The sequence below is a fragment of the Phyllostomus hastatus genome, unplaced genomic scaffold, assembly GCF_019186645.2.
Source record: "Phyllostomus hastatus isolate PE091 unplaced genomic scaffold, TTU_PhHast_1.1 phas_scaffold_182, whole genome shotgun sequence".
Classification (NCBI taxonomy): domain Eukaryota; kingdom Metazoa; phylum Chordata; class Mammalia; order Chiroptera; family Phyllostomidae; genus Phyllostomus; species Phyllostomus hastatus.
The window spans coordinates 10,780,950-10,803,509 of record NW_025334013.1 but is presented as its reverse complement, the minus strand read 5'-3'; the positions used below and the strand labels follow the sequence as shown (position 1 = coordinate 10,803,509).

General features: G+C 55.7%; 1 protein-coding gene across 3 annotated transcripts in view; it reads right to left on the bottom strand.

Moving 5' to 3' along the window:
* Positions 1–4,160, bottom strand: part of PAX7 (paired box 7) — a 96,302-nt gene extending 92,142 nt beyond the window's left edge. For all 3 annotated transcript variants that reach the window (XM_045859441.1, XM_045859440.1, XM_045859442.1), the window contains exons 1-3: positions 4,055–4,160; positions 1,216–1,451; positions 519–648 (exon numbers count right to left, since the gene is read on the bottom strand). In XM_045859441.1, the coding sequence (XP_045715397.1) occupies positions 519–648; positions 1,216–1,451; positions 4,055–4,139 (451 nt within the window). In that variant the 5' untranslated portion in view covers positions 4,140–4,160. The remainder of the gene's footprint in view (positions 1–518; positions 649–1,215; positions 1,452–4,054) is intronic.
* Positions 4,161–22,560: the final 18,400 nt, after the last annotated feature.

The following is a 22,560-nucleotide window of genomic DNA, read 5'->3' as shown; positions in this document are numbered from 1 at the left end:
CGTCCCAGCCCTGCAGTCCGAGTGCCCGGGCGCGCACAAACCTCGGGCCACTTTCCCTCTCACGGGCGGCACCGAGCAGGGCCTCCACGTTTGAGACCCACTGGCGGCAGCAACAGAAGAGAAATGGTGACTGGAAGAAGGGGCTCCGGGGAGCCCCCGGAGATCAGGCCCCCTGGGTCGGAGCCTCGTCTAGGCCACTAACTGAGAAAGCGCCCAGGGAGCTTCTCTCCTCGCCCAACCTTGTAGGTGAACTATTCGCCCCTTCCTCCCTCCCTCCCTCCCTCCCTTCCACTTCCTCTTTTCTTTCCTTCTTCTCTCCTGCCACCTTCCTTTCCATTTTGGTTCCGTCCTGTGCCCCCTCTCTCTCTCTCTGCCCTTTCGCTCTGGCTCCCTTTTCCTCCTAACTTTTCTCAGAGTTCCCCACTATCCACCATCCCCCCCACACCCAGCCCGCGTCCCGGACGGAGCCCTGGCCGGACGGACATGGGCCAGCTCTGCAGGCTCAGCTGCCTTCTCACCTGAGGGCACGGTGCTGCGGTCACAGTGCCCATCCTTCAGCAGCCGGTCCCGGATCTCCCAGCTGAACATGCCCGGGTTTTCCCTCTTGTACTCCTCAATCTTCTTCTCCACATCCGGGGTCGCCACCTGCTTCAGAGGTGGAGGTGGGAGAGCGGGAGAGGAAAGAGGGGGTGGGAGGGAGGGAGATACTTTTAATATCAGCCTCCCAAGAGCCCCGGGCCAGGCTGGTGGCTCTGGTCACCATGCCCCTCTTGCGGCATTGCCTTTATGCTTTCAAGAAACCTGTTCTGGCTCCTAGGAAGGCCGCGGGATGGGGTGGAACATGGGGTGGAGACAGGTAATGAAAGAGAAACCTGATCGGGACCCTCAGGATCCCCCTCCTCACTATTTCAGGCAAGACTGAGGGAAGATGATCCCTGGTCTGGGATGGAGATAGGGGGTCGGGACAGACACAGGAACAGCCCAGCAAGGACTCACTGACCTCAGAGTCCTGGGCAACCTGGACCTCACTTATTCCCATCCCTGAGAAATTCAAACAGTGGTGGGGGGACACCTGAGGGTGGGGACACTCTCCCACTGCCATGAAGCACACAGTCGCCTGGTGCTCCTGGATGGCACAGGGGAGTGCCAGGGGCCACAGCCCGGACCCCCAACCACGGGAAGGCCTCCCGCCAGCTCAGCGGCAAAGACACTCACTCTGGGCTTGCTGCCGCCGATGGCCCCGGGCCGGATGGACCCGGTCTCCTGGTAGCGGCAGAGAATCTTGGAGACGCAGCCGTGGGACACACGCAGCTGGCGGGAGATGACGCAGGGCCGGATGCCGTGGTGGGCCATCTCCACGATCTTGTGGCGGATGTGGTTGGGCAGGGGTCGCCCATTGATGAAGACCCCACCAAGCTGGTTGACCCGGCCTTGGCCCAGCGGGGTGGACACTGGAGAGGGAAGGGGAGATGAGGAAGGAGAGAGGCACAGGGTGAGGATGGGGGAGGAGGCATTGGGTGAACCCCTTGACTCCAGTTTTTCCTAAGCCCCAAGACCCCTGACAGCTCGGAGCTCCCCGCATTGGAAGCGGTGGCAGTTCGGCAAGCGGAAAAAGAAAACTGTCACGAAGCTGAGGGCTGGGCCTGCAGGGGTGGAGAGAGGGGTTACTGCTGGCCTCTTGCGTCCCCCCAGGTGCTGTCTGTCTCCAGTCCCGCCGCACAGAGGGGAATGAAGACACACCTGGAGGGCTGACTGCCTCTGAGCAGGGGCAGGAGAAAGACGGCGGCAGAGCCACGGGTCTGGTGGAGCCCGGAGGCTCTGGCACCAAACGACCTCTGTCCCCCAGGATGCACACTGGGCGGCAAGTCTGCCTGCCTCTCGGAGACGCCAGCACTGGGTGAGATGTCACCCATCTGGTCAGTCAAGACTGACCCATTTTGTTGGGGGCCAGAAGGGGCTGATCGATGACTAGTATTTACAGCCCGTGCCCGGGCCACAGAACTGTCCTACCCATAATGGCATAGCTGAGGACCAGTGACATAACGCTGTTGGCTGCTCCCTCTCAGGGCACCTGGCTGCCCCTCCAGGGACTCCCCTTGCTTCTGACCTCTCTCAAAGCCCTAATTTCGTTTTGGGACGATTTGGGGGGACATGATCCCTTGTTGGCCGTTTCCTAAATCGAATGCCTGCTTGGCCCCGGAAATCCACAAACTGTTCCTGCAGGCCCTGGGAAGCTGCTGCACAGACGGCCAGAGTCCCTGGATGGAGGTGACCTCGGGAGCCAGAAAGACGGCGCTCCTGGTGGGTGCTGGGGAGGGAGATGCCTCGCCTCCGCAGCTTTAATGCAAAGTCTACAGTCTCCTCGCAGAAGGTTGGGGGACACCCGGTGCACTAATCCGGCCTCGATCCCCCCAATTTGGGGACTCGGCGGCTGCGGAGATCCGGCAGATTAGAACGATTTCACAGCCGCCCGTGGCGGAGGGAGCCGACAGTATAATTGGAAGGGAGGAGGCGAGGAGAGGCTCGGCTGCGGAGCTGCTCCTGCCGCCTCCTCCCTCGCTCTCCAGGTGCCCCCACCTCTCTTTGGAAAAGTGGGTGTCTGAAACCACCCTCGGATTTAATCAGAAATCGTGCGTCGCCAAGCCAGAGTCACTCGGTCTCCGTGGCGGGATATGCCATTAGCTCTCGAGAGCTCTCGAGCGCCCAACTTTATATTCAAGAGCCTCTTGAGCGACCGGCACTCGGCTCTCCTCAGTATTCTCCGTCATGTTGGGCAAATATTGTTCTAATCCGCCGCGCGTCCTCGGCCGCCTGTTTTACTTGCATTCGCTACAGGAGAGGGCGACGGCAAATCCCCGGGCCGGGGCGCTCTCCCGCCTGCGCCGCTGCTCGCGCGCACTTGATCACGGAGCCGCTCTCCTCGCCTCCGTCTAATTCAGGGACCCGCGCCGTCTCGCAGCCGCAGGGACCCTCCTCCCCGGTCCCCTCCCTGCCTCTCTCCCGCGCCTCAAGCACCGGGGGGGGGGGGGGGGGCTCCTATAATTACAAAAAGAGTAATTACAAAATAAAAGTAGCACCTTTCTCCAGCCTCGTCTCTAGGACACTCGGGGCTACCTACCCCCAGGAGCGGAATGATCTCCCCAGGAGCGGAATGATCTCCGGGTTGGCAGGTTGAAGACCTTGCCATTGGTTTCAAAAGGAAACAAAATAAAACCGCCCAGAGGCTCGCGGCGGCGCGCTCCCAGCCCTTTCTCCAGCCGGGGATCCGTCCCCCGCCCGTCCTCTCTGCTCACCCCGGTGCCGGGTGTTTAGGAAGGACACATCACAAGTGAACGCTTTTCCCTTTGCCTGCACATCGCGGTGCCCTCTTGGCCGTCTTAGGTTCTCTCCTGGGAGATTTCCAGAGTTGAGAAGCCCGAGCGAAGTTTGTGTGTGCGTGTGTGTGTGTGTGTGTTTTTAATCGGGTGTGGGGGGGGGGATTCGTTACTATTTATCATTTCTAATTAGTTGGTTTCCACACCCCAAAGCTCGAGTTTCTGATTGTTGCTTTGGAAGAAGCGGATAGCCTTCCTCGTTTAGACATATAAAATATCACACACTGTTGGTATTTCGAAATAAGAGGGATTGGAAGACCATCCCGAGGTGGCAAGAACAATTCAAAACAAGAGTAGGAAGCCTGTATCCGGGGAACGCAGGCAGCGGAGAAAGAGTCCCGGGGGCGGAATAGTATCCGAGAACAGTGGAAAGAACCGAAATTCACGAGGACCTGAAACTTCCTAGGAGCCCAAACCTACGCGCTCAGCTCTGCGGCCAAAGGCCAGAGCCCCGCGACCTGAGCGTCTGAGGCCGCCGGTTAGCGAAACCCACGCGAAACCCGACAAGAGTCGGTCCCGCCAACTTCCTGGGTCTGACGCCCCGACTTGGACCCAGAAGACAAGGGGACCCCGTGCTGTGCGGGCGCTGGCGCCGCCGCCGCCACCCCGTGGAGGTGGCCGCCTCTCCGAGGACCTCGAGTTCCCGGCCGAGGAGCGAGGAGTGAGCCCGGCGCTCTTACCTTCCAGAGGGAACCCGGTGCGTGGGTAGTTCTGCCCGGGAGCCGGCCGCATCATCCTCGGTACGCTGCCGGGAAGGGCCGCCATTCTCGCGCCCGCGGGGGACGAATCCGGAGTCGGCAAAAATCGCTTCCCGTCCGTTCCCTTCACCCCTGCTGCGATCTCTTTCTTTCCTTCTTCTTCTCCTTTTTTTTTTAAAAAACCTCTTCTCGCTCCCCTCCCTACACGCTGCCTACCCCCACCCCCCCACCCCCGCCTGCAGTCTGCGCGTCCAGAAGCTGGGGAGGGGGGCGAGGTGGAGGCGGAGGTTGGGGGGAGGGAAGGTGGCGACGAGGAAGTTCAAACAAACAAACACGCCAACCCCAAGTGCGCCTGTGCCCGCTCCGCTCGGCCAGAAGTTGTGCGGGCGGCCGCGCCGGGCAGACCCGGGGCACGCGGCCGGAGTCCCGGCCCCAGCCTGGGACTGGCGAGCACCGCGCCCTCGCGCTCCCCGCTCCCGGCCGAAGTTCTGAGCCGGAGAGGCTGCGGGGTGGATTCTTTTCCGTATTTATTTATATATTTATTCTCTCGCTCACGCTCCCCCCTCCTCTCCGCGCTCCCGTCCACGCCTTTCTCCAGACCACACTCGCTACTCCCCTGCACACCCGCTTTCACACCCCCGCCCCCAGAACCCTCCGGGAGGGAAGAAGGTGCCTCTCAGGTTTCGGGGCTTGAGGGGAGGCGACGGGGTGACGAGGCAAGGCGAGGGGGCGAGTGGTTCTCTGGGTAAGTTGTGCAAAAGTGCGCCGCCGCCGGAGTGCGAGGAGGAGGAGGAGGAGGAGGCAGCGGACGGGATCTGATAGGTTCGGACTTTTCTTTTATTTATGAGAAGGGAAGGGGGCCGCGGCGCAAGGGAGCCGAGAACCAATAACGAAAAGAAATCGCCAACGAGTATCTTTTTCTCCCTCTTTTCTAATCCTCACCTCGACCTGGTTTGGGGGCGGGGGGGGGGCGGTGGTTGGGGGTAGAGCCCGAACTGCCCGTTAAAACAGAGGGAGCAGAGATGAGGGCGGGGGTGGGGAGAAGGGAGAAGGGAGAAGGAGAGGGGCCCACTTTGTCCCAGTGTCTCCTTTTGACGAATGGGCCGGATCCGAAGAGCGCCCAGCCCCCTGTCGCCCACGGCCCCTCTGGCGCTCGGGCTGCATGGGAATGTCGGCCTCGGGCTGGTGGCTCCTCCGGATTCTCGCCTCGTCTCTGGCCTCCCAGGGTCAGAGTCCGCTGTGTGTCACATCGTCTCCTTCATTCCACTCACACGCTGAATTTTCCGCGAGTGGGGCTGAGGGTGACTTCATGGAAGCGATTTATGACTTTCTCTGAAATACTGTCTGAGCCCCCGTGTGGGCTCTTGCTCGGCAGGGTCTGGTGCTTAGGGAACCGGGTCTAGGGCTCGGAGAACCCGGTCTGCCAAGGGTTCGGGACGCACTTCTTCGTCCCCTCCCCGCCCCGCGACCCTCGTCCATCTCCAGCCAGTTAGAACCCGTCCCCATCTCCCGGCTCCCAGACCACACCCAGAACCCCTTTCCGGCAGGTAGACCGGCTCTCTGGAGCTGAACAGCAAGTGGGTGCCCGGGAACCGGCGAGCCGGATGGGTGGGAGGAGTGGAGCTGGGCAGCACCCGGTGCCATCCTGACTTCGTCCACTCTGCGCTCCTCTGCTCAGAATTTGGAGGGGGGGGTGCCCTAATTGAACGGTCAGCAGTGGGGGTGGGGTGATCAGAGGTTCCGAAACGCTGCGCACTCCTGGGCTGGAGAGACTAGACGCCCCAGCCTGGACACTGAGTCCTGGGGGCGAAACGCCCTCCCAGCGGGGCAGGACGCCACGACTGCGGGCCTTTTGTCTCCCCCGGGAAAGAGTGTCTCCAGCCCAGTGCTGGAGGCAAAATACAATAAAATAAACCCAGCCCCCAAACTTGCCCCCAACCCCACCAGCCCGCCTCCTGCCCGCCCTCTCCTAGCGCTGGGGTCAGCCTAGTCTTGGCCTGGGGGGCTTTCCTCGGGCTGGCCCCACTGTGCTCCCTCCCCTCCCCTTTCCCTCACCTGTGACCTTTGCCCTCTCAGCATGGGACACACTCCCCTCCTCTCCTCTCTCTCCCCACTGGGGGTGGGGGGCTCCTCAGGCTCGTGGTGGGGGGAGGCCCTCTAGGAATGAAGGCCTACTGAAAAGCTATTAAACCCATCCCCTCCAGTGGCCCCTGAATTGAGGAGGGGGAGGCAAAGTAGCTTTAGCATTTAAAAGGGGGACACCAGGGTGCCAGGCTGCCTGAGTTACAGGGGCCCTAGGAGGCTTCCTGGTTCCCTTTCTTCATTGCAGGTGCTACCCCACTAGACCCACGGTCCTCAGGGGAGATTGGGAGATGAAGTTTGAAGCCACAGCGTGTGTACGTGGGAAAGAGAAGTTAGACCTGAGCCCCCTTTCCCTCTCTTCTTGCTGGGGGGTCTGGCCTGCCTTGACCTCCAGGAGAGGTGATGTATTTCATGTACATGTATATACATGCAGATATAAACATTCATATATGGGTGTAATGTGCACACACAGGTGCAGATATAGACACATGTGTGCATGTAATAGGCACATGGATATACACAAACACACACATGTAACACATGCACACAGAGATACAGACATGCGACTGCACACACAATATGTGTGCACATGCATATATAGACATGCACGTGCACATAGCACACACATATGTGCAGGCGTGGGTGTGCATATGTGTAATGTGTACACGTATACAAGCAGATATAGATGTGCACATGCCTGCAATGTGTACGTGTATATGTGCAGACACAGATACACATGTGTGTTAAATGTACACACCATACAGATATACGCATGCATATTTGCATGCAATGTGTATGTGCGTGTATGTAGATGCAGGCCATGTGTGAAATGTATATGTGTGTGTACAGACACACATGCATACATATGTGACATGCACACACACATTCAGGCGCATGTAACCCATATGTTGCACACATGGTACATTCACTTATTCGTTCATCAATCACCGATTTCCCTCGTCTGCGTGTTTGTGGGTGGACGGGGCCTGTGCGTCTGTGTGTAGGTGAAGGTGGGTTTGTGTGCAGGTTGGCTGGAGGTTGCCGTCCGGCCTGAGTCTGCGTTTTTATAAGTGAGGGTCTCTGTGTCCGTGTTTTGGAATCTCTTTCACGTTGCCTTAGCATAGCTCCACGCGCCTTCAGGAAGGTGTAGGTGGTGTTTCGGTCATTCCCCCGGGAGAAAAGAGCCCTGGCGCACAGCTGGTGGGGATGCTGGGCGACACTGTCCCTCCCGTCACCCTGTCTCCTGAACCAGGCGGGGCAAGCATACAGCAGGACCCTGAGATTAAGGGCCCATGAATCAGCTGTTGCTGGACACATTGGAACCCCAGGCAAATGGGGGACCACCTAACCCTTGGCATGGTTCCTGCCCTCTTTGGCAGCTGACTGGGAGCAGCAGGTCTAGTAGCAAGGGAGGACCCCCCCACCACCAGCTGGCTCCCCCCAAAACCAGTGCTGCAGGTGCCAACCATGCATTTGCACAGCTTGGGGATTCCTTGGGCCCCTGCAGGGCAGACGAGGGGGAGGCAGGGGGGTGTCTGTTGGAATGAGCGTGGCCGTTCTCGCCTGTTGGAGACCAATTTCACAAATGATTTTTGCAACAATTAAGAAGTGTGGCGGGGTGAAATGGCGATTTCACATCCAGCAGGGGAAAGGGGGGGTTCACCTGGGAACGGGGGGGGGGGTGGCTGCAGCTGGAGGTGGGGGGAACCTCCCCCCCTCTCATTTCCCCTTGCTCACCTTCTAGTCCCAGTCTACCCCCATGGAGACGTTCATCAGCTCCTAGGACCTTCCTTCGCTGCTGGAGGTGCCCAGGGGCACCAGCTGTATGTCGGGTGTTGGGTTGGGCTTGGCCTGGAAAGTTTTCCCTTCAGCCCTTCACCCACCCTGTCTCTTTCTCCCTGCTTCTTCCCCCCTCCCTCTTCTCTCTCTCCCCCACCTCACCACACACACACACACACACCTCACACTTTTCTGTCTTTGCGTGCCCCCGCCCCCAGTCTGTCTCTCGGGCTCGTCCATCTCCTCTTGTTCGTTTCCCTCTCCTTGCCTTTCTGACGTCTCCCAGCGGTCCCCCTTCTCTTAGTCTGCTCATCCTGTCCGCCGCCTCCCCATCTCCATGGTTTCCTGAGGCATGTCAGCCCCCGTTGCTCTCTGGGCTGTAACTCAGACCTGAGTCCCGGGGAGAGCCCTTTGGTCTTCACGGAGTGGGGCAAAGACCTTCGGGAGGGGCCCTCTCTGCACTGCGTCTGCCTCGGGCTCTCTAGAGAGGAGCATCTCCAGACCCGGCCCAGCCGGGTTCCAGCACCCGCCGCCCCCAGAAATCACCCCGTGCCGCTGCTCCCTGGCCACATAACTGCCCCCTACCTCCACCTCTGTCTGTCTGCACTGAGATCCCCCGCCCCCCAGCACACACACACACATTTCTAAGGGCAACAGCAGTGCTAATAGAAATTCTTCCTCCCGAGTTCCTGGACTGAACCTTCCAAACCCAATTAAAATGGGGAAGAAGAACTCTGGCCTGAAGATCAGGAGCCAGACCCCAGGTCGACATCGCAGGGGGAAGCTGGCTTTTCTCTGGCTGCTCCCGCCCCGGAGTGCGCGAATGATGGAAAGTGTGGGGCGCCTTCGGACCACCGCTGGGCCTCCCTTTGTCCTGCCCCCACGTGCCCAGGGGTGCCTTCTCCCAACCCAAGGGGGAGAACACTCTCTATTTCAGACCTCTGCGATGAGCACCTTGGGGAAGTGATTGGCCAATAAATCTCCCTTTAAAGGGTGATAAATCCACCTTGAACCCTGGGGTTTTCGTTTAGGCGGGCCTTTTGCATGTTCAGAGGCGCCTGCCAACTACATCGACAAACGGAACTATTCCGTCTTCAAATGTTTGATAATGAGAGAGGAGGGGGCGGGGACCGAAATGGAATATCCTCGAACAAAGGACCCTCTGGAGGTTCACTCCGGGTTCCGGAGGCCGGAATTTTTCATTGCCACGTTTGAAGAGGCACCCCTGAAAAAGAACACTTTTTTTCCACGCTCCCCCGATCTTTTATTATTATTTTTCTCTTAAGAAGTAGCTCTCTTCAAAGAGAGACCCGAAATGTCTGCCCAAACCTGAATAGGAAGGAAAGGGAAACGGCAGTGTTTTCTGGCTGGACGTGTTCATTTTCCCCAGAAAGATAAAACAGAGTGTGTTGGGTTCCAGTTCTTGAGGAAAACAACAACAACAACAATAATGATAATCGGGCTTCTCCTGGCCCACTGCTGAATAAATAGGGTTTCCTTGGACCTCCCCCTTCCCTTCTCCCTTGCCCTTCCTCCGCCCTCCTCTTCTTGTTCTTCCTCCTCCTCCTCCTCCTCCCTCTCCTCCTTCTTCTCCCCTTCTTCCTTCTCCTTCTCAGGCCAGTCCTGGGAGCTTCTTAGCTCCTGAAGTTCTGGAAATAAATACTCTGAGGTTGATGCTTGGAGGGAGCCGCCAGGATGCCTCTCCTGCCTGCCTCGCGGCAGCGGTGGCCAGTGGCTGGCTGCTGGGACAGCTGCCGGCCCCTCCTCTTCCTCTTGTCCGCGTGGACTTGGCTCCCTTGCTGAATGCTTTCCCCCCGGCTCTCAGAAGTGCAGTCAAGACCACCTTCACCACGTGTTTCCCCATACCTGGAGAACTCTTTCCTCTGCCTAGTAACCCCCCTTTCCATTTCTGGTGTGGGAAAGGCACCCCCCCCAATAGAAGAATGCCCCTCCAGTCTGGTCCCAGCGCCCTAAAGGGTGGAGGTGAGTGTGTGTGCATCAGAGTGTCCACGTAGGAATGTGACGTGCAGAGCCTGTAGGTACCCGTAGGAGAGTATACGAGAGTGGTGCGAGTGCCCGTACTCGTGCATGTGTGCGCGTGTGCACACAGGACGCATGTGTGCACACACGGGTTCGAGGAGGCGGAGGTATGTGGTGTGCGACGGGCATGTGTTTCCTGGAACCTCTGGGAGTCTCCTTCCAAGCTCCCAGCCGCCTGAACAAAAGACCGAGTGTTGGATCGCACTGGGCTGCCTTCTCTGGCCCCTTTACATCACTTCTCCAAGTTCAATTTGCGGCGGGTCCAGCGTTAATGGGTTGTAGACTGCGCCCTTGGACAATTACCTTATCACAGTTGAACATCTATGGAACTGGCAAAGCGTTTTCACCGACCAAATCGAAGGGGGGCGGGTAGCGGGGGCCGAGCGCCGGCCAAGCGCCGGCTGGCCCGCAGCTCTGACTGCGCGCGTTCCAGGGGAGCTCCCAGCCCAGACTAACTCTTCCTCCAGGCCCCCAGGCTTTTTTGGGGGTTTGCAGTGGGGTGGGAAGGAGGATGAAAAGATCAGATGCTGCCTGATCCCCACCTCACATCAGCTTGTTGCTGAGGGGAAGCTGGTGGAATCGGGTTCCTTTGGTCTGCAGGGCGAGTCCTTTCCCCTCCCCCTGGAAGCCCCCTCCTCCATCACGGGCCCACTCAGGAGGGAGCGCTCTTCGCTGGGTGCAGGAGTGCTTGTTCTGTTTCTGTAGCCTGTGTTCCATAGTAGACGCTCAAGCAATATGCATTGGATGAATGAATGAATGAATGAATGAGTGAGTGATTGTAAAGCAAACAGGGTATCTGGACTTGGGAAAAGGCTGAGCGGCCTGGGCTTGGATCTTGTGAGGCCGGTGACTTGCCCGATAACATCGAACCTTTGCTGTGCCGCATACAACACACACACTCACACCTGTGCAACCGGGACTCAAAACGTGGCTGATCTGCACGGTCTTAAGTAGCAGGGATGCCTAGTCTGGGTCTGCCGTCAGTGCTCAGTGCACGCCGGCTCCCTGGCTTCTGGCTTCCTCTGCAGCCGGCCCTGGGGCCACTGCGCACTCGTCTCTGGGATTTCGTGGCTGGGCTCCGTGGCTGGGAGACCACAGAGCATGCTCAATCAAGAACTGAGTTGAACCATCATAGTACTCTTTGACCTTGGGCACCAATATTAATGCCCACCCCGTGCCAGGCATCTAACAACAAGCCTTTTTAATCCCCAAGCCGCCCTGTGTGGTGGATACCAGCATCTCTGTTGTACAGCGGGGGAAAGGGAGACTCGGAGTCCAAGGTCAAACGGGAGTCTCGTTCTAAGTCTCGGTGGTAGGAAAGTGGCTTTAACGTAGGCCTCCTTGAGCACAAAGCCTGTCCTCTTTCTCGCTCCCATGTTTTGGCTTGCTGCCTCGGTTTCCCCTTTTGTAAACTAGATGAACCCGGCACTGATCACAGAGATGGGCACAGGGCTGGCACTCAAAAGGTGCTATGGGTTGAGTGAATGAAGCTGAAACATTCTATGACTGCAGGATGACCCAGGCGTCCGTGCGGTGGGGGCGGGGGACTGCAGGACCACAGAACGCTAGAGCCGAGAGGGAGCCTTTGAAATGACCTTGTCCAAGGAGTTTGCAGCTTCAGGAACCCACCCTCCTCCTTCTAGGGGGCTATGGAGAAGCCAGAAGGGCTTTTGTCTGGGCCCCGGGAGGAGGTGGCCAGTGTGGGGGTGCCAGCAGCCCCCAGCGGGCGCCAGGTCCTCATTGAAATGCATAGGTGGAAGGAAGAGGGCACCGCATATTTGTCTAGGTGAATTAAAAGCACAATCCCCATTTCCCAGAGGGAGCCGTTGGTTCATATTTATACATTTAGTCTTACAGGTGTAAAATAGGTTTCCTTTATGCTTATATAATAATTTTTCATTTGAATTTCAAGGCTTTATTCCCTTCTTTGGATTCAAGTCTTCCACCTGAACCCGATTCTCTCCAGAACCATTAATTCCTTCATCATAAAAATGAATTCCACCGTATTCTCTATAGTGGCAGTTATAGCAGATCAAAAAGTGCCTCCGCAAAGGGGCTCCCCCCAGCTCCCCGCCCCCACCCGGCTCCCACCACTGTGGTTGTCGGCTCGCCTGCCCACCCACCCTCACCAGTGCTGAGTGTCAGAAGCCAGGGCTCCGAGCAGAGAAACGTACTCCTCTCGCTCAGGAAGGGGTACGTGTGTGTGCGCGCGCTATAGAAATTGCTCTTCAGTTTCAGAAACGCAACAAGAGCAACAATAATAGTGGTGACTTGGTACTTACCACGAGCTAGACACTCGCTAGGCACTCGGCCGCACTGTTAAAGGCCCACGCACATCCATGAAGTAGGTGCCAGTATCTTCCTATTACAGAGGAGGAGAGAGAAGTCCAGAAATGTGAAGTAAATTGCTTAGGGTCACACAGCTAGGAGGCAGTAGGGCTTAAAATTAAAAAAAAATACATATATATTTTAAAGATTTTATTTATTTATTTTTAGAGAGGGAAGGGAGAAAGAGAGAGAGAGAGAAACATCAATGTGCAGTTGCTGGGGGCCATGGCCTGCAACCCAGGCATGTACCCTGACTGGGAATCGAACCTGTGACACTTTGGTTCACAGCCTGCGCTCAATCCACTGAGCTGCACCAGCCAGGGCTAAAATATATATATTAAATACTTCACGGAGACGTTCGAACAGAACGGGCACGTACAGAAGCCTGCCCTCCCCTACCTCCTTGTCCTTCTTTATGTCCCAGAAGACACCACAATGATGAGTTGGGCACAGATCATTTCTACACATGCTCCGGTAAGCTGAGTCATGGCCCCCAAGGACACTCAGTCTTAATCCCTGGACCCTGTAAATGTTACCTTAAAATGTGAATGGCTCTTTGGTGATGGGGCTAAGTGAAGGGTCTTCAGATAGGGAGATGATCCTGGGTTGTCTCGGTGGGCTTGAAGTGCCCTCCCAGGTGTCACCGTGAGAGAGAAGAACAGGGGGACCGGGCAGAGCGGGAGGAGGTGCCGTGACGGCGGAGGCGGAGGGGAGTGGTATGGCCATAAGCCAAGGAGTGCTGGCAGCCACCGGGAGCTGGAAGGAGGGATGGATGGCTCCGTAGAGTCTGGCCCGGTGAGAGCCTGATTGGGACTTCTGGCCTCCAGAACCGTGCGAGGGTCACTTTCCGTGAAGTCACCGAGTTTGCAGTAATTTCTCCTGGCAGCTACGGGAAACTCATGCACGTGCTTTCATAATTTTACTACTTATTTTCATTCAAATAGGTTATCTTTGCAGATTACATATGGTATCCTGTGGGCATCAGGCTGAAACTTGCTTTTCTTGCCCAACGTAATGTTTTCGAGATTTGCCTTTATTGACACAGCGGGATGTTGGTTTAGAGGCAGAAAGGAATCTGATCTGCCAGGCAGAGGCACGCGATGCGGAGCGGCCCCGTCTCGCCTCTGCAGAACGCTCCGCCGGGAGGGAGCTGAGGTTCTGCTGGCCGCCACGTTCTGAAGGGCAAGGCCACACTTGTGCTCCCTGGAATCCCAGGTGTGGGGACTCGGGTGAGCACGGCTCTGCCGTGTGCCACGTCTCATTGGAGCACAGGGCAAGGGGTGGGGTCCTGGTTTCCAGTGAACTCAGGATCCCGTGTCTCTGAGACCTCGGAGAGCCAGGGGTTCAAAGCCATGGAAGAGAAAGACGCCCAGACGGAACAGAGAATGTGTGTGTGCACGCGTGTGCATGCATGTGTGCATGCTAGGTACCCGTGCACATATGTGTGCGTCAGTGTGGGCTCCTTGAGGTCGAAGACACTGTCTGCCTCTCCCCCAGAGAACGAATGAATGAATGAATCAATGTGGGCATGGGAAGGGGGCTGATGATCCACCCTGTAATGCAAGTGTCTGTTTACATACGACCACATGAGCCGATGTAAACTGTGAGGGCGTGAGTGAATAATCATATGCTGTGAAGGAGGGTGCCACTGGCACCTTTGTGGAGCCCCTTTACAGTTTACAGGGTTTTTGTGTTCGTGCTTTAAAAACCCAATTCTTGCCTCAATATTGAGCGGTATCAGCCAGGTTATCATCATCCTCAGGTGAAGGCAGACCGGGATTAGGGTGGGGAGGCAGTTTTGCTGGTGTCACGGAGCACGCAGCTGGCAGAGCTGGGGGTTACAGGCAGGTGCGTATGACGCGTGGGGCTCTGCAGTGGGACCCAGGCTTTGCGATGGGACGGGGTCCATCTGAACCTGGGGTGCAGCCCTCCCAAGCTGGGCTGCCTGGGGCAAGTTGCTTAACCTCTCTGGGGTTTTATTTCCTCATTTAAGAAACGAGCGGAGTAGCACTTGGCTGGCGAGGGACTGCCGGAGAGAAAACACGCGTCCGGGGGCCGACTCTCAGCAGGGCGCAGGAAGGAGCAGCTTTTATCCCCTGTCCTCAGCGAATATCCCTCTTCCCCTTGCAGTCCTGGGCCACAGCCTGCATTCCACCGAACACTGCCAGGGACATTTCGAGCAGCAAGCAGCCAAACCAGTTGGCTGGCATCTACTGTCATCACCAGGGGGCTTGAGTTATCCTTTTTGGGGGCTCATCCGGGCGTGATGACCTGTGACCTGTGCAGCCAGCAGGGGTAAGAGCCCAGCAGATTTGGGGTCATCTAGTACTTCTGGAAAGACCGGACCGACCACTTTCCGATCTGGGGTTTTTCATTGTGTAGGGGCCAGTAAATCAAAGGGGCTGCTCCAGGCTGCAGACTTAAAAGGACCCCAGGCCAATGGGACTTGGCAGGGAAGATGCTGACGGGGGGAGGAAGTTACGGCTTCCCTGCCTGGTTACCAAATGAATCTGATGGGAACAAAGTTACGCCCGAGGGAAAGAACCCAGCAGAAAGCAAATTGAGCGGTAAACGGGAAACGGGAGCAAATGCTTTCAATGTCTCTGCTGCAGAGGCATCATGTCTTTGCTATGTAAAGAGCTCTTACAAATCAATAAGGATGATGAACGACCCTCAGCAAAGGCCACGGACAAGCAATTTATTAAAGACATCGTGAAGGCTAGAAACATGAAAAACGGTCGGCCTTATGAGATACCTAAGACAAGCAAATAAAACAGTGAGAGGCACGCTCACCCGTAAAAGTGTCCGTTGTAAGACAGGAAATGGTACCCAGGGTCCCTGACGGCTCTGGGAGCTGGGGCTCCGACAGATGGTGGAAGAGCGAATCGGTACCAGCTTCCTGAAGGGTGACCTGGAAAGTATGTTCAAAAGCTCTAAAGTGTTGAGACCTGTCCTTGGGATGTCACTTTGCCCTTCTAGGGATGTGTCACGTGTATGTGCAGAGATATATCGGTAAGTATGTTCGACGATTTTTTTAAAAAAGAATGTTTTTCTTCATCCTCATCTGAGGACATGCTTACTGAGTTTAGAGAGAGGGTACAGGAGGGAGAAAGAGAGAGAAACATGAGGGAGAGAGAGAGAGAGAGAGAGAGAGAGACATCCGTTGGTTGCCTCTTATATGCGCCCTGATGGGGGGGACTGAAACCACAACCTGGGTACCTGCCCTGACCCGGAATGGAACCCCTGTCCTTCCGGTTTATGGAATGATGCTCTAGCCACCTAAGCCACACTGGCCAGGGCACAACTTTTTTTAATAATAAGGAAAACTTGAAAAAACCACTTGAGCAGTAAGATATGGACAGACATGTTTTGAAACACTTATATGATGGAATACTCTGGAGCCATCACGAAGATACATCGTAAGAGGCGACACTTGCATATTGTCTCCGGGGTCCCGAGCCAGCGGCCATCCTGAATGCGTCACATACGGTAGCTCTTCTAATCCCCACGACGACTGTTCGAGGTCACTACTACTATTGTATCGGTGAAAGCACGAGGCATAGAGAGGTTACGTGACCGGTCCGTGGTCCCTTACCTTGTAAGTGGCACGTACCAACGTGAACTCAGGTAGTCTGACTCCAGGGTCCGTGCTCTTCGCTGAACCACCTCTCGGAATTTTTAAAGACCTGACACATGTTCATGAAACATCGAGTGAAGAGAGGCAGCTTCCGAAACGGCATGCTCCCCCCTCAAAAAAAATGATACGGATGTATAGAAAAAACCTAGGAGAAGGTGTACCCAGATGATCAGTGAATCCCACCTCTTCAGGTGAGCTGATGGGTGATATTTACTTTCTCCTTCTTACCTCCAGGCATTAAAACATGTTTTTAGAACAAGAATTGTAACGTAAAAATAAGGACACCAGAGTGAGAATCATCACAACGGAAGGAAGCACCTGTGGGCTATGTCCGTGCCTCAGAGCCGAGTTGCCTCAGCCCAATGTCAAGGCAAAGGAGTGAGATTCAGGGTCACTCCAGTGTTCCCGTCACCCCTGTGCCACCTGGCCCTTTCTTTCCACTGAGTGTGAACTACCTCCACCCGACAACAACAACCACTCCAGAAATGCGCATTTATGGGCCACCTGCCATGTGCCGGCCCCAGGAGGCCGCAGGCACGCCGGCACTGTCGGAGTTTATGGAGAGCTCAGGGGCCAACCACCTCTGCTCGACCTTGAGTCTTGCTCGACTGCCACAGGCTTCTGCTCCCAGATGAGTCAAGTTTTCTTTTCTCCCTTTTATCCCAACCACTCAGGTACCACTCCAGTGGCTTGGAACGCTGACCCTCGAAAGTGTGGTCCCACACCAGTAGCATCAGCACATTTGTGAAAGTGTTAGACATGCGGCTTCTCAGGCCCCCCTCAGATTTGCAAAATCAGAGACTCTGGGTGGGTGGGGGGAAGCAGCAAACTGTTTTAACAGGCCTTCCAGATGATTCTGACGCTCGCTAATGTGGGAGAGGCCCCATATCAGAGGGACCGCCATGCCGGTTTGGAGTGCTCGAGTGTGAGAGGCATTTGTCATTTTCTCGAGTGCTCCCCCAACATGGCTGGCTCTGCTAAACGCATTGTGGAAACCTTGAAAACGGGCTCTGGGAAATGAGTTAGTCTTTTCTATCCTCCCCTCCCCGCCCTCAGAACGCTGCTGACAGCTGATTAATGGGGAATGACTCTCCAAAGATTTCTTTACATATATTAGGTTAGGAAAGGCTTTGAAAACTTTTTGTGTCAATTGTGCCTGCAAAGACTCCCTTCCTTGCCTCTCCTTGGGGATGGAGACATTGTGTCCTTGAAACGTAGACCGTGACCTCTGTTCCTGCACCTCTCTGGGCAGTGGCCGGGGCGCCCACTTGGGCTCCAGCATGGAGCCACTCGATGACCTTGGACAAGTCCCTTCCCCTGTGGTCTGCATTTGCTCCTCTGTTAAATGTGGGCTCAGATGGTTCGTAAGCTTCCCTCCACAATTTCAAACCTGGAAATTCTCTTCCATCCCGAATTTCCAGAGCTGGGCATTATTAAGACGGTTCCTGGAGGAGTTTTCCGTATGTTGATTAACTTCAGGGACAGAAGCCACGGAGCTGTAGGAGACAGTGTATGTGCATGGGGGCGAGTCTGGGCCCTAAAGATTGAGGTAGCCGAGCACACATAAAAGCAGCAGATATTTGGTCGACTTCATCTCGGGAAAGCTGCTAACTAAAAAGCGTTGGCTGATACAGGGTTGCGGGGAATGGCAAAATGTGGGCCGTTCAAACGTTCTCTCTGAAAGGCAAACGTTTTCTGCGTGCTCACGGACACCCGTGGTTTTACATTAGCGCTGGGAGTCTACACGGAAGCAGAGCTTCCTTGGAACGCCCTGGGAGGCCTTTCCGTGAAGGGAGTCCTTCAGAGGTGAATTCTTTATCTTCCCTTCAAGGGAAAAGCGAACCCTAGCAGGGGTGTCCAACCCGCGGCTCAGGGTGGCTGTGAATGCGGCCCAACACCAAATCATAAATCTACTGAAAATCTTTTTTTTTTTTTTTTGCTTATCGGTTTTCGTTAATGTTTGTGTGTTAAATGGGTGGCCCAGAGTTGCACAAAGGTTGGACACCCCTGCCCCAGAGGGTGAGGGTGGGAGGGGGCAGGGGAGAGATCCTGCTGAACCAACCCTCCCGCTTTGCCAGCCGAGATTTGGGTCTCCCGGAACCTGGGTGGGTGTGCGGGGGTGTGGGGGCTGAGCCAGTTTCCTCCAGCTGCAAGAGGCCTCATCGGCACCTCTCCAAGGCCACAGTATGGAAGAGGTCGAGAAGTGAGCACCTACATTTTCTCGGTGGGCCACACCCAAAGTCGGCAAGGAAAAGAGCACTCTACTTCGTCTACATCAGCTGGGTGGTGTCCCCTGATCCCCTGACCTGCATCTGGGCCACATGTCCATCAGTTCACAGCTGGCTACAGCTCACTGCTCCCAAGGTCTCTGCCCAGGAAGGGGAGACTCGGTGCCCTGACCGCTCTAGGCCCGCCCAGCTGGAAGCAGGAGCCAGGGATCACGATTTCCCGTGGTCAACTCCCCCGGGGCAAACAGTTTAGAATTCATCTCCCATGGTCCCAGGTAGATACCAACTGTCATTCCCAAGCCATGGAGCTCATAGTCTTAATCTTCACCACATCTGACACTCCAGGGTCCAGATCCTCTGACACTCCGGCTCTGTGTTACTGGGTGGCTCAGTTCACCCCTCTGTTATGGGGGTGCAACAATGTCCCCCGTCAGGGACCGATGCAAGATTAAATGAAGCAATGTATGAAAAGCACTTAGCCGAGTGGCTGACACTTCATAGCTGCATGATAGATGCTTATCATTATTACAGACTCTTCACAAATGTCTGCTGGTTCTGACGGGGTAACGAGGACATGAAAATGAGGAACAGTTCCGAGGGGCTTGGGCTCCAGCCCTGACTCTGCCATTTCCCAGCTGCGTGGCTTTGGGCAGGAGGCTGCACCTCTTTGAGCCTCTGTCTCCTCAAGGGTCCAGTGGCCTCTGCCTCAGAGGGTTGTCCAGGGAGATGAATAATCAGCTGGACGACCAGAACACAGGTAAAACCCCAGGCAGGACAGGGAGCCCTGAGGACTTCCTGTTTGAACCTACCTTGCTGTTTGAATCTGTTTGTTTTCACTGCTGGTTCAGACGGCTTGCCCAAGGGCATGCGGCGGCGTCAGGTGTGGAATCGGTGCATGCCTGCCTGCACTTAAATCCAAAAGGAAGCTCCTGACTCAGAGACAGACCGTCCTGGGTGCAGCCAGCCATGGAGAAGAACGAGGTTCTCTGCAGAGAGGCCGTGCGTCCCCCAAAGCCCCGCTGCCTCTCTAAGGCCGGCTCTTCTCTACTGCTCCCGGGTCCATGCAGTGTCTCTCGGAGGAGGCCAGGTGCGGCCTGCAGCCCAGAAGCTTCTCTGTCTGTGGTCTGGGTTTCGCCAACGTGGCTGCGATGACAGGCCCAGAGCGAAGAAGCGATGAGGCCGTCGGCAAGCTGGAAGCCATTTCAGAGGGAAGCCTGGTTCCTCATACAGTCCCTGACGACATTTGAAAGGAAAAAAAGGTTTTTGACTCCTAAAAGCAGCACTCGCTCTTTGCAAAGTATGTAGCAGAAATGAAGAAGACCGCCCACCACGGAACCGTCCGCCGCATTCGCAGGGATCTGCTGCCAGTATGTTCCCTGGCCCTGCGTTCGTTCGCAATGGCGCTGTGGGTTCGTGTGCCCTTCCACTCGGTCTGCAGGAAAACAGACCTCGTGTCCTTCGTTTCTGTTTGCTGGTTTGCCTGTGCATAGGCAGCCTGTGCAATAGCTACACGGTGTCCCATCGTGTGGACACAGCACAGTTTCACCAGCCGTTCCCGCCACAGACTCTGGTGGCTTTCCCCTCCCCCCAGGTTAAATAATGCTGCGATTAGCCCCGGGCACACCTGTTACGTAAAAGCCCCAGGGGACAGGGAAGCCCAATAGGCATCCCTTTCCCGTGGCTCGGAGTGGGACCACAGCTCACTTTGGCTCCAAATGCCTGCGGTCAGATCCTTCCAAGAAAGGACATTCCCGCTTCTATTAATTGGGCAATTTGGAAACCTGGGCTTGAGTAAAAATATTATTTTTCCCAGTCATTCTCAAATTGCATATTCGCCCAGTGAGAGCAGCCAGTTGAAGCGAGGGAAAAGAAAACAAAACCCCAAACTTTGAACCAGCTGCGCCGTGTTGTGTAGACAAAATAACCCTTTGACGGACCGGCCAGCTCAGCTTTTTGACCTGTTGATTCTCGCCAAGGTCAGCAAGACTTCAGCTGTTCAGATGGTTTGGGGTTTGGCTTGTTTGTTTCTTCTTCTTTTGGTTGGTTGGTTGTGCAAACTGTATTTCAGTATTAGATAAAATGAAAGGAAGAAAGAGATGCTCATACACGCCGGGCCCAGCACAGTCAGACTGGTTCTTGCCTTTTCCTCTGCCTCCCTCATTCCTCCCATCCTCCTTCCTCCCTCCCTCCCATCCTCCTTCCTCCCTCATTCCTCCCATCCTCCTTCCTCCCCTCCCTCCCTCCCTCTCTCCCTTTCTTTCATTATTTTTTACATTGAAAAAGCTTATGGAAAAATATCCCCACGTAACACCCAGTTTTAACCACCATAAACTGTATGAAATGGTGGCATTCCCAGCGCGGGGCAGCCGTCACCACAGTCTGATTCCAGAACGTGCTCGCTGCTCCGAAAGGAACCGGGAACCCATCGCTCCCCTGACCCAGTCCAAACAACCGCTCATTTCCTCTCCGCCTCTGCGGATCTGCCTCTTGGAATATTTCCCATAAAGGGACTCCAACAGAACGTGCCCTTCGGTGCCTGGCCCCGCCCACTCAGCGCTAGCGTTCGCCCCGCCCACTCTGCGCTAGCGTTCGCCCCGCCCACTCTGCGCTAGCGTTCGCCCCGCCCACTCAGCGCTGAGGTTTTCCCGGTTCCTCCTCCACGTGGCAGCACGTCTCAGGGCTGCCCTCCTTCTCCAGCCCGCTGATACTCCGTTGTGAGGGCAGACTGCTTCGGAGTGTGGAGTCTGGCGTGGACATCGGGCCCACGGTGGAGCAGAGGGAGGGGGCGTGGCGAGGATGGGGCAGGCTGGAAACGCCGGCAGTCAGTGTCCCATGTGCCGATCCTCGGGGTCACTTGGCCTGGGTAGGCCACAGGATTAACCAAAATTGGCGTTTGGATGAGGACACCGAAGTGGATTATCCAAACTGGTTGCGGATATTGGGTCTCCTCATTTTTAAAAAAGAAAGGGGGTCATTTTTTAAAGGGTGGCTGAGGATTAATTGGTTAATTCAGACAATGAATTGCATTATTGTTACTCCCTGGCTAGGCAGATCCATGTGATCTGTTTCCTCTTCGACTTTTCCTTTCCGTCGTGTGTGAGTCCCAGGTCCACTATTTACTCACGGGTCACCCGGCTGAACCCGTTTCCCCGCCCCCCCACCCCCTCCTCTCCTGCAGCCATGGAGAGGATGGAATAAGCTATAAATGCAACTGCACATCGTACAAAACTTTTAAAATCACTTAAAAAAAACCAGGGGGTAGGTTATGTTTGGTTTATATACTCAGTTATCCCTGTAACAATAAAACATGATTCAAATAAGATAAAAATCCTGCAGGCCTACTGAACACGGGATGAAAGGAGAAGATACAGAGTAATTGAAAATGGCTATGGGGGTAGGAGTCGAATCAGAAACAGGCTGAGAGAAACTATGCTCAACTGAGTATTAAACAGTGCTCTGAGCTTCCCAGTGGCCAAAGCAAAAAAGGAAAGCAAGTGTTTAATTAGTCTGATGCATGGCCTCTCAACCTAAGTACCATTGACCTGTTAGGCTGGGTAATTAATTCTCTGTTGCAGGGGCCATCCCGTGCACTGTGGGATATTTAGCGGCATCCCTAGCCTCCGTTCCCTAGATGCCAAAGCACCTTCCCCCTCCCCCTGCTTAGTCGTAACAATCAACGAACTCTCTGGACCTTACCTAACGGCTTCTGGGCCCTTTCTTGGGGACTGATGGTCAAATGAAAAGAAGCAAACCTTGACATGGGGTCTTCGGATAGAGAACTGGACAATGTGAACTTTAAGGCCTTCAGGGTCAAGTCTCAAGGTCTGAAGACGCATCTTGCTTTAGCCTGTGTGGTTCCCAGTCCATGAAGACATGAGACCCATCTCCAGGGACTTCCATCACGCTGGTCTTCCCTGGGTGACACAGCTGTTCCTTCCAGCCCACAGCCATTGCCTCGGTGACGCGCAGTGGCAGGTGCTGGCTGAGCACCTCAGGTGTGCCTCAGGGGCTGTATCTCGTGCGAGCCTTGGGTCATGTCCTTGTCATGTCATCCCATTTTACAGATGAGGACACGGGGTTTCGAGAGGTTCTGCTGCTCACGGAATGCCACACTTGAAGTGGCAGAAGGGGCATTTGCACCAGGGTCTCCAGGTCCCTGTACTTCTTACCCTCTAGTGGGTAGTGGCCAAGGATGAAGCTCAACATCCCAGTGTGCACCGGCCAGCCCCTACATCCCAGGATTGTCAGTCCAAGGTGTCGGTGGCACCGAGGTTGAGAGCCGCGGCCCCAGACAGTGGGCCAGCAGGAGGAGCAATGAGGTTGGTGGGATACGGGGTCTGGAGGAGGAGGTGGCGGGGAAACGTGATGATGGAGTTGGTGGGCAGGTGGTGCCT